Below are 11,361 nucleotides of genomic sequence, written 5' to 3'. Positions count from 1 at the left end.
TGATTACTGTTCGCTATCTTAACCTTTCATATGGAGGTAAGCGAGAAAGGGCAATGGTTCTCTGCTTTGCGTCGGTTGCATTTCTTATACGCCGATCTTACGTTGGAACTTCTCCAATCCGCTTGGAGAATATCGGTATCAAGAGATTTTTGAAAGATGACAGTAAGGATCGGAGCTATATCTTTAGCTAATTCTTGAGGCTTGATACCATCTGCAAATTGTAGATGCAGATTTACAGCTGTCTGACAAAATATTGGGACAAATAGACCTGGTATTCCAAAGAGTAATATATCTACAACTAAATAAATTGTATGATTATCATTGTATATAACCTACTAAAATATTACTAAAAACTAGAAAAAACTAGATTTCACCTGTCTCAGATTGATTCAAACGATACACTTTGTAAGTCTGCAAATATATTATAATAGTTCTACTCTAGGTTACAAAGAAACAAAATAAGATTGTTTGAACACAAAAAAGCTGCTATTTATTTAATGAACAATCAATAAGTGTAATCAATTTTGTTTCAATGGGTATCTAAATTTGGCAGGCAGATATCAAATATCGAACACACCTACATTTTTATACTAAGAAAGAAACATATAATTTTACTCCAAAAATGCATGCAGCATTATAAGACAGCGGAACATTAATTGGCAGGAAATGAAATACACAGCGTTCGTAATTTTCGTTCTTTATATATAGTCAAAATATTTGACGTCACAGTGCACTAGCTCAGCGCAGAATCTTTGTAAACATGGAAGTACTACGTCTATCATCCTAGGAATGATGACATTTTACAGCAAGGACAATTTGAAAAAGATGATATTGAAATTTGAGTTTTTAAAAGTCAATTTTAATCCACCTTGCTTTAAACATATGTTTTGCATAGACAATATACAAAAGGTGGGAACACAAGTTCTAACAACTTACGAGGTTCTTATATAAGCATAATTGATAACACTCGTCTTAAAACAATGTATATACATATATGTGGCACTTCCCCTATATTTGCGGTTATGCAACAATGTTTTTATACGAGAGCCGGAAAGGGTTCTATATGAATGATGTTTAAACAGGACGTAAAACAACAAAACTATTAGAATAAACTGTACTGTAGTGTAAAACCGTAGTGCTAATAAATACGACAGGACGTTACACTTTGAGAGACTATACATAGTTTTGATTAAAACTCAGACATAATTTCTTCAATGCAAGATTTATATTCCGGTTTGACTGTGCTAAATGACAAGTCTTAAATAGCGGTGAAGCTTCCGCTATAAGAGGATAGTGTTCTTTGATTTGATTTGCATTTTCTTTTGTTGATGACCGTTAGTAGGTATATAATGTAAACCATTAGGACACCGCAGAATATTAGAACTCCTATTACTATCTCTTTGCTAGATGTCCAAGGCGATTTCTCCTGGGTCCGCTTTGTAGTATAATAGACTGAAATATATTGACATAGAAACATTAATATGAGAGAGAGAGAGAGAGAGAGAGAGAGAGAGAGAGAGAGAGAGAGATTACAGTGTAATAAATCAATTCTTTTGTCGATGAAATGCTGGTATCTATGATTAAAAAAAATTACGTTTTAAAGGTCCTTGTGTTATAAAAATATCATAAATTTGTGAAACATATATTTGAATGATATTGTACATTATACCTGAAGTAGAAATATCATACACACATCCCATGCGTGCATTGCAGAATTCCTTATGGCAATGACACTTCATTTGACAGTCCAGGCCAAAATTTGGGTATCTACAGGGTATTGAACAATTGAGACCATAGTAACCCGCTTTGCAATCTTCTTTGATGAGCGGTGTTATCATGACTGGTGAATCTGAAATTCATCCATACGCATGGGACTGATAATTGTATAAAGGTAGGCATTGTAGAACGGATGTACTTAAAAATTAACACTTCTCCAAAACTGAATACTCTTAATAGCGATTACTTACTCATGCATGTGCATACTCCGTCATTCCATATCTGGTGCTGACCACATTCTGTGCGACTACAAAACAGTTATCATAAAACTTAATTATCATGCCAACAATAAGCATGTCATACAAATGTATAACTTATAAGCTTGACATTTTAATGGACACATCACATGTTTCTAAACTTGTTATTTTTTTCAGCAAAATTAATTCATTGCATGCCTAAAACTACATTACATGTGTTTTAAATGAAACAGTTTGCGTAGTTTTAGAGTTTTAAAGCGATGAAATTCAAATCTTGCGGTATGCATATTGTCTTCGATATTTTAGGCGCCATTATCTGTGACGTCATATGCGACCTCAAGCGAGAAGATTTGAAAACAGTTGTTAGCCATTTCATCAACAGATCAGATTTAATTGACCAAAAAAACAACAACAACCAATTATCACATTAAGGACTTGTAAATAACACTGCATTAGGGTGTTTTGTGCCGTTTAAGGGTGTACTTGCAATCAGAAGAGAGAATTTGGACTGTATTTTTTTTTTTTCAATTTTCGAGGGACAAGACGTGAATTTTTTTTGGTCGGCACAACGACTTTGCCATTAAAAAATCAGTAGAATTTGTCCCTGTACTTTTTCAAACAAGATTTGGACAAAGATGTAGATAAATTTCGAGAAAATAGTTCTATCGAAGCTACGCACTGTTACATATAGGCCTACGGGACAAAGACGTAGATAAACTGCGAGAAAATGGTTCTATCGAAGTTAAGCACTGTTACATGTACGCCTACGGCATATGCTTTCCGTTCTGCTCTCAAATTCAATACACACTCGTACCAACTAACCTTCACCTTGTAACAACATATAGGCAGAATTTATGCTCGCGGTTTCCACCAACTGGTAGTTTTAAAAAAGAAATTTGAATATAAAAGATAATTGAAATTACGATTATAAATAATAAAATATGATATTTCCCAACTTTAAATTGAATTATAATGCTTTCATTTTTTAAGGAACCCGTACGTAACAACAACAGCACGCCACGCTACCACTTTTTATGTAAGAACGTGTAGATTTAAAAAAAAAAAGGTTAATAAAATTACTTGAATAAAATAATTTAAAAGTATTGTGATTTTCACTATAAATTTAATGATTTTCATTTTATTTTCATTTTGTTTTTTCGAAATGCACCCGTGACAATAGGCCTAGTTGTCAATGATATGTAATCTACAGGCACTCGACGTTTTAAATATCTATGATAAAAAGATTGTTTTCCTGCAAAACATAATATTCACAATATCATGTTTACAGGAAGACTTTTAATTTTTTTTCATTATAGTTATTTAAAACGTCGAGTGCCTGTGATGTAATCGAATCATAATTTAGGACTTCCTAACTTATCCAACAATAAATTTAATAATAATTGCACTGTTTATTTTAGAAAAGCAACAACGTTAATTACAGTTGTTTAAATAACTGGCATTATCAAATAGTGTTTAGACAGCAATTCCATGTAAACGTTATTTACTCGCAAATGCAGATTTCATACTCGCTTTCCTCGCTACATTTGGGTCGCTATTTGTATGCACTGGTGGCTAAAAGATATAAGACTCGGGAAATTTGTCAACATCGAAATAAATGAATAAATTGGGCCCCTAAAATCCGAGTTTTAAAAAATATCTAACACTACTTTTTCAATAAGTTGATCGACAAAGGTCGCATATGACGTCACTGTACCACTTGACTACCTATCTAATTAACTAGGCTTTTTGAAATCAGGGCTTAGATTTAAGTCCGTATTGTGGCTAATTATCACAATACTTCAGCGAACGAACTATTACAATTAATTTCTATAAGCATAAGGACGACAAACGGCTTATAATTCTGTATACTTTGAAAACACGAGGTGTGTCCTTTAAAAAAGTGTAAAGTGCAAAAACAACAAATCTAAACTTATTGTAAAAGTAGTGTTAGATATTTTTAATAACTCGGGTTTTAGAGGCCTAATTCATTTACCATGGATGACATTTATTTCGATATTGACAAATTTACCGAGTCCTATATCTTTTAGCCACCAGTGCATACAAATAGCGACCCAAATGTAGCGAGGAAAGCGAGTATAAAATCTGCATTGGCGAGTAAATAACGTTTACATGAGATCGCTGTCTAAACACTATTTAGTAATGCTATTCCTTTAAACACCTGTAATTAGCCTTGTTTATTCTAAAATAAACAATGCAATTATTATTAAATTTATTTTTGGATACGTAGATAGGCCTAAATCATGATACGATGTATCATTGACAACTAGGCCTACTGTCACGGGTGCATTTCGGAAAAAAGAAATTAAATGAAAAGGATCAAATTTATTGTGAAAATCACAATACTTTTAAGTTATCTCATTCAAGCAATTTTATTACTGATTATTTTTTTAATCTACACATTGTTATTTAGGCAGTACGTGGGAGTGCGGCATGCTGCTGTTGTTACCTACGTACGCGTTCCTTAAAAAATGAAAGCATTATGATTAAAATCAAAGTTAGGAAATATAATATTTTATTATTTATAATTGAAAGTTCAAGTAATTTTTATCTTTAAATTTCTTTTTTAAAACTACCAGTTGGTAGAAACTGCGAGCACAAGTTCTGCCTATATGTTGTTACAAGGTGAAGGTCAGTTGGTGCGAGTGTGTATTGAATTTGAGAGCAGAACGGAAAGCATATGCCGTAGGCGTACATGTAACAGTGCTTAACTTCGATAGAACCATTTTCTTGCAGTTTATCTACGTCTTTGTCCAAGTGTAGTTTTTTTTTTAAGTTCAGGGACCCATTCTACTCTTTATGGCAACGTCGTTGTGTCGACAAAAAATATTCACGTCTTTTCCCTCATACGTTCCTTCAAAAATTGAAAAAAAGTCAAAATCCTCCCTATTGACAGCAAGTATACCTTTAAACGGCATAAAACCCCCTAATGTAGTGTTATTTACAAACCGTTAATGTGATAATTGGCTTTTTTGTCAATTAAATTAAATCCAATCTGTATATGAAAATTGTTAACGACTGTTTTCAAATCTTCTCGCTCGAGGTCACATATGACGTCACAGATAATGGCGCCTAAAATATCGAAGAAAATATGCATATCGCAAGATTTCAATTTCATCGCTTTCAAACTCGAAACTACGCAAACTGTTTCATTTTTGTTAAAACACACGTAAAGTAGTTTTAGGCATATAATGAATCAATTTTGCTGAAAAAAAATCAAAAAGTTTAGAAACATGCGATGTGTCCTTTAAAGACAATTCTCAATGGTTACTGACAGCTTCTCTTAAGAAGTTAAGAAATATATTAGACTTATGATTGTCTACAGGACTTTCAATCAACCCTTTGATGTGTTCTGAATATACATATGTTAGAAACATCACAAGTACTAAACCACTAAACTGTGGTTAAGTTTCGATGGTAGCAGGCGACCGAAGTATAAAAAAGTAAAGGTAACAAACGGTCATCAATCTTATTAATTCTAGATGAAATACAAAATCGATAATAGGGGCACACAGACCCTTGGATTCACCTCAGGTGAGACTAAGGTGGGATCAGGTGCCTAGCAGGAATAAGCATCCCTAATTGACCGGCCACACCCGACAAAAGCCTTTTTGACTTGATCGGGTCAACAGAGTGATTCGTAGAGTCCAATCGTTATGAAAAGAAAGGCATATGAATTTGTACAAAACATGGAAGACAATATTCGACCCCAACTCGTGTAGACTGTATTTGCAAACCACTTTAAACTGTCAATTTTTAAAACAAAATATTAACAATGATCACATGTATCACGTATCCTGTCTTGTTCTTTATGCATGTGCAATTGAGAAACAATAAAATAACATACCTGTTACATAGCATGCAGACTTGTGAAGAAAGAAAAAATATTACGTTGACACCGACACAAAACTCTATCTTGGAAAGAAACATTATTCATAATGGGAATGTGAAAAATACTGATGCATCGTTCAATTTCATCGTAAAACATTTCCCGACATAACGTGTACTTCCTAATTAAATATCAATCCCACAAACATTCGCCCAAGAACACCACATTGTACATTACGGAACAGAAAATATACTTTCCGTTATGTTTTCAACATCCTCAATTGGTATTATGGGATTGAAAATATATGTATTATTCAAACAGGAATGATTGAAATATCCTAAATGATTATTGAAAACTATAGACTAAGTAATGAATTATTATCAATATAACCAGGATAATATTTGGAAAAAAAATTCCCCTAAAGCTTTATGTCAGGAGACATAAATCCTTACAGAGATGCATTTCTCGATATCATAAGATTTTTTACCAATGTTCCTTACTCCTCACGAACAATATTAACTACTGTGAAGAAACGTGAAACTTTATATGCATTGTGGCACAACAAATACGAGAAGGAGTGTAAATTAAATCTGGATTCTTTGAAAAATGCAAAGAACTTTTAGTAAACATATCCTAGACCAACAGCATTAAACATACGAATTTTCAACACTTTAGACGACCAATCCTTACGATACATTCAAGACTAGCCATTTTTTACATATCATAGAAAGCTGTTTCTTGAATAAAAATGTAACACGGAAAAATTCATATCTTGTGATTAATAATCCAAATTATTACTTTGTTAAACACCACTCTTTCTTTGCACACAGATACTCTAAAGTTTCAACAAATTGGTTTAAAACCAGCAGTTCACAAATTCTCTGATTGTTTTTACGATCTAATACAACTTGTCAGTATACTGAATGTTGTGTGAAGTGGTTTTTTTTTAGACATACGTGTATCGGTGGCGTCTTATATAAAAACAATATATTCATACGTCAATTCAATATATTTGTTAGCTGACCTGTTTCGATATTCATATGAAGCAGAGTTTATTCAAAAACTTCTACGCGAGAAGAAAAAATCTCTTGCTGTGGCATTCAATTCGACATTTAGATATATCGACGACGTTTTGACTATCAACATTGATAACTTTCATTCATATGTCGATTCGATATATCCCTGTGAGCTCGAAAAAGTCGTCCACTTCTGATTAGACATTTTATTGAAAGTAGACATTAACGGCAAACTGATAACTCAACTCTATGAAAAACGGAATGATTTAAGCTTCCACATCGTCAACTTCCCACATTTATGTAACAATATTCTATTATCACCTGCATGTGGTGTTTATATATCTCAACTGATTCGATACACAAGAGCTTGTTTTGAGTATAGTCAGTTTTTAAATCGAGGTAAGCTACTGACAAACAAGTTGATGGTACAGGGGTTTCAACAGTCTCGATTGAAGTCAGCATTTTGCAAATTCTATGATCGTTATAACGATCTAGTTCGTCAATACAACCTATGATTGGGTCAAATGCTGTCTGATGTGTTTCATACCGATTGTCAGGCCGTTCTTGGCAAACTGATTTTGACTACGGATAATTCCGTTAACCTGATTAGATGTTTACTCCTTCTAGGCACCTGATCCCACCCTTGGTGAGTCCAGGGGTCCGTGATTGCCCAAATATATGTTTTGTATTGCTTATAGGAGTTATGAGATTGATCACTGTTCGTTATTGTCACATTACAATGATTTCTGTAAATATATTTTAGTCTTAATAACATATAACTGCCAGTTCAGTTTTTATCACTTTAAATATTCCATTTGTAACCTCAGTTCACTGGACCTTTAAACCGCCAGTCCGTGCTAAAAATCATATTGCACACGGTAGTTCAGGGAGAAGGACGTTAATATACTTCTCTCGTTATATCTAAATTGTATCACCATTGAATTCTTTATCTACATGGATGGCATGGTGATGGCAATTTTTACTTACAAGTTTGTCCTTTGTGGTAATGAGCAACGTGGCCATTATATAGAATTTTGTGCATTAAGTCTTATGAGTAACTAAGTGTTAGTGTACTTTGTATGTCTGACCAAGACAGTGTCATTATCTAAAATGTGATAATGAGTAGTACCGTATGTACGTGTAAAGCATCAATGCTTGTTTCATATTATATAATGTGTTTTGTTGGTGTATGCTGGAATAAGTCCTGTCCGCCTGTGTATTCCTTCTTGTCATTTCCCAACAACCTGCTATCCCGAGAAGCTCGGTTATGTGTGGTGTCTTACCTGTGGACCCATAAGACGTGTGTGTGCTTGAAGGGATGTTTCTTCGTAGAACACGTCTTGTAGCAGGGACGGGGTATGTAAAGGACAAAACAGTAGGGACAAACCAAGGACCGTTTATTGTAGAACATGTCACAGGGACGGGGTGTATGAAGGACAAACCAGTAGTGGCAAACCATACCAATCAACATATTATTTTGATACTTATATCTTGATTATTAATTCCATTAAATATGTAAAGTGTTACAAAATTCTTGTTCTCTTTGGGTTGTCTATATGTAAACCGCCAATAGTTCAGCTATTCGTGGCAGTTATATTTGCCTTTCATCCAAGTTAAGTGGAAATCAAAGACACCAATGTGTCTTCCATATCTATTTTATGCTTGGATATTGTATTGAACGTAGATATTAACGACAAACTAACAGTACAAATTTATGACATACGACTTCAGCTTTCCATCGTCAACTTATCATATTTGTGTAGGAATATTCCATTACCATTTGCACATCAAGTTTATTTCAGAACCGATTCGATACACGGGAGAATGTTCTTCGTTAATGAATTTTTAAATCGAGGTTGGTTGGGGGGGGGGGGGGGGGAGGGGCTACGACAAATTAATCGATGCGACAAGGATTTCAACAGTTTAATTTAAATTCAGGATTCGAAAAAGTGTATTGACATCATAATGGTCTAATTTACAGATACCTGCCATTATAATAAATCTTGTCTGACAGATTTCATGGTAATTGTTTTCTTTATGCTGCTATTAATTATGGACTACTCCGTTTACTTGATTAGAATATAGGACTCAAAGGGGTATGACCGGTCAACAGGGGATGCTTATTCATTGTAGGCATTTAATGCTACAACTGGGTTTTTCAGAAGTCCGTCTTTGCGCTACCCTTAATTTTGTGTTCTTTTTTGGGTATGTTACATTAATAGCTGTTCATTATAAATTTTTCATTTACAAATTCACATCCAAAAACCCTACACAAACATCATCTTTATTGATAAGTGTTATGGATAATGATGGCGTTGATATAGATCTATCATGATCCTTTGAAAAACGATCTATGGTTCCTTTGTCTCCAGTCCATAAATATTTATAGTTAACCATTTCCCGTCAAAAACCAAGAGATATCTTCAAACATATTTACATGTATGTACATTTATTCATCAGATTCTAATATATTTATACAACAACAAAACATATAACAACCATCTACACTTATATACATATCTCACAGTATTCCTGTTCGATGAATTATATCTTATTGATTTGGTGATAGAATACACAATTTTTGTAGCATTTAACGTTTTCTAGAGTAATGGGGATGGAACATTCATTGACAAATAATGTACAGTCTTCCCCGGATATATTATTGTTATTATCTATCATTATTATTATCTACTATTATTAAAATTTATAAAGCGCACAACTTTAGAAACAAAAATGCAATCAATGGCTGATGCAAGGTGAAGATAACGAACAGTGATCAATCTCAATTTAAAGGACTTTATACTCAAAGTCCAATATACATGTACCTGCTGTTAAGCTATGTAAATATGGCGATTTATATTACTTCGATATCAAGTTAAGTCAGTGTAACGAACACAGATAGTTCAATATAAGTGACTTCACTGTAACAGATAGATCAATATAAGTGACTTCGATTTAATAGATAGTTCAATATAAGTGATTTCAATGTAAAAGATAGTTCAATATAAGTGACTTCAATGTAACAGGTAACTCAATATAAGTGACTTCAATATAACAGATAGTTCAATATAAGTGACTTCAATATAACAGATAGTTCAATATAAGTGACGTCAATATAACATATAGTTCTATATAAGTGACTTCAATGTAACATATAGTTCAATATAAGCAACTTCAATGTAACAGATAGTTCAATATAAGCAACTTCAATGTAACAGATAGTTCAATATAAGTGACTCCAATGTAACAGATAACTCAATAAAAGTGACTTCAATGTAACAGATAGTTCAATATAAGTGACGTCAATATAACATATAGTTCTATATAAGTGACTTCAATATAACAGATAGTTCAATATAAGTGACTTCAATGTAACAGATAGTTCAATATAAGTGACTCCAATGTAACAGATAACTCAATAAAAGTGACTTCAATGTAACAGATAGTTCAATACAAGTGACTTCAATGTAACATATAGTTCAATATAAGTGACTTCAATGTAACAGATAGTTCAATATAAGTGACTTCAATGTAACAGATAGTTCAATATAAGTGACTTCAATGTAGCAAATAGTTCAATACAAGTGACTTCAATGTTACAGATAGTTCAATATAAGCAACTTCAATGTAACAGATAGTTCAATATAAGTGACTCCAATGTAACAGATAACTCAATAAAAGTGACTTCAATGTAACAGATAGTTCAATATAAGTGACTTCAATGTAGCAAATAGTTCAATACAAGTGACTTCAATGTTACAGATAGTTCAATATAAGCAACTTCAATGTAACAGATAGTTCAATATAAGTGACTCCAATGTAACAGATAACTCAATAAAAGTGACTTCAATGTAACATATAGTTCAATATAAGTGACTTCAATGTAACAGATAGTTCAATATAAGTGACTTCAATGTAACAGATAGTTCAATATAAGTGACTTCAATGTAGCAAATAGTTCAATACAAGTGACTTCAATGTTACAGATAGTTCAATATAAGTAACGTCAATATAACATTTAGTTGTATATAAGTGACTTCAATATAAGAAATGGTTGAATATAAGTGACTTCAATGTAACAGGTAACTCAATATAAGTGACTTCAATATAACAGATAGTTCAGTATAAGTGACTCCAATGTAACAGATAACTCAATATAAGTGACTTCAATGTAACAGATAGTTCAATACAAGTGACTTCAATGTAACAGATTTTTCAATACAAGTGACTTCAATGTAACAGATAGTTCAAGATAAGTGACTTCAGTATAACAGATAGTTCAATATAAGCAATTTCAATGTAACAGATAGTTCAATATAAGTGACTCCAATGTAACAGATAACTCAATATAAGTGACTTCAATGTAACAGATAGTTCAATATAAGTGACTTCAATGTAACAGATAGTTCAATATAAGCAACTTCAATGTAACAGATAGTTCCATATAAGTGACTTCAATGTAACAGATAGTTCAATATAAGCAACTTTAATGTAACAGATAGTTCAATATAAATGACTCCAATGT

At 32.8% G+C, this 11,361-nt stretch overlaps 1 protein-coding gene across 1 annotated transcript; it reads right to left on the bottom strand.

Annotated features, from left to right (window-relative positions):
• Positions 1-466: 466 nt before the first annotated feature.
• Positions 467-5,986, bottom strand: LOC130052791 (multiple epidermal growth factor-like domains protein 10). The gene is made up of 4 exons (XM_056158775.1): positions 5,839-5,986; positions 1,968-2,023; positions 1,670-1,849; positions 467-1,452 (listed from the first exon to the last, which is right to left on the bottom strand). The coding sequence occupies exons 1-4, from the start codon at positions 5,919-5,921 to the stop codon at positions 1,259-1,261; spliced, it is 513 nt and encodes a 170-aa protein (XP_056014750.1). The 5' UTR covers positions 5,922-5,986; the 3' UTR covers positions 467-1,258.
• Positions 5,987-11,361: the final 5,375 nt, after the last annotated feature.

Source organism: Ostrea edulis, chromosome 3 (genome assembly GCF_947568905.1).
Source record: "Ostrea edulis chromosome 3, xbOstEdul1.1, whole genome shotgun sequence".
NCBI lineage: Eukaryota > Metazoa > Mollusca > Bivalvia > Ostreida > Ostreidae > Ostrea > Ostrea edulis.
Note: the sequence above shows the minus strand (reverse complement) of the source record. Positions and strands in the feature narration are given on the sequence as shown.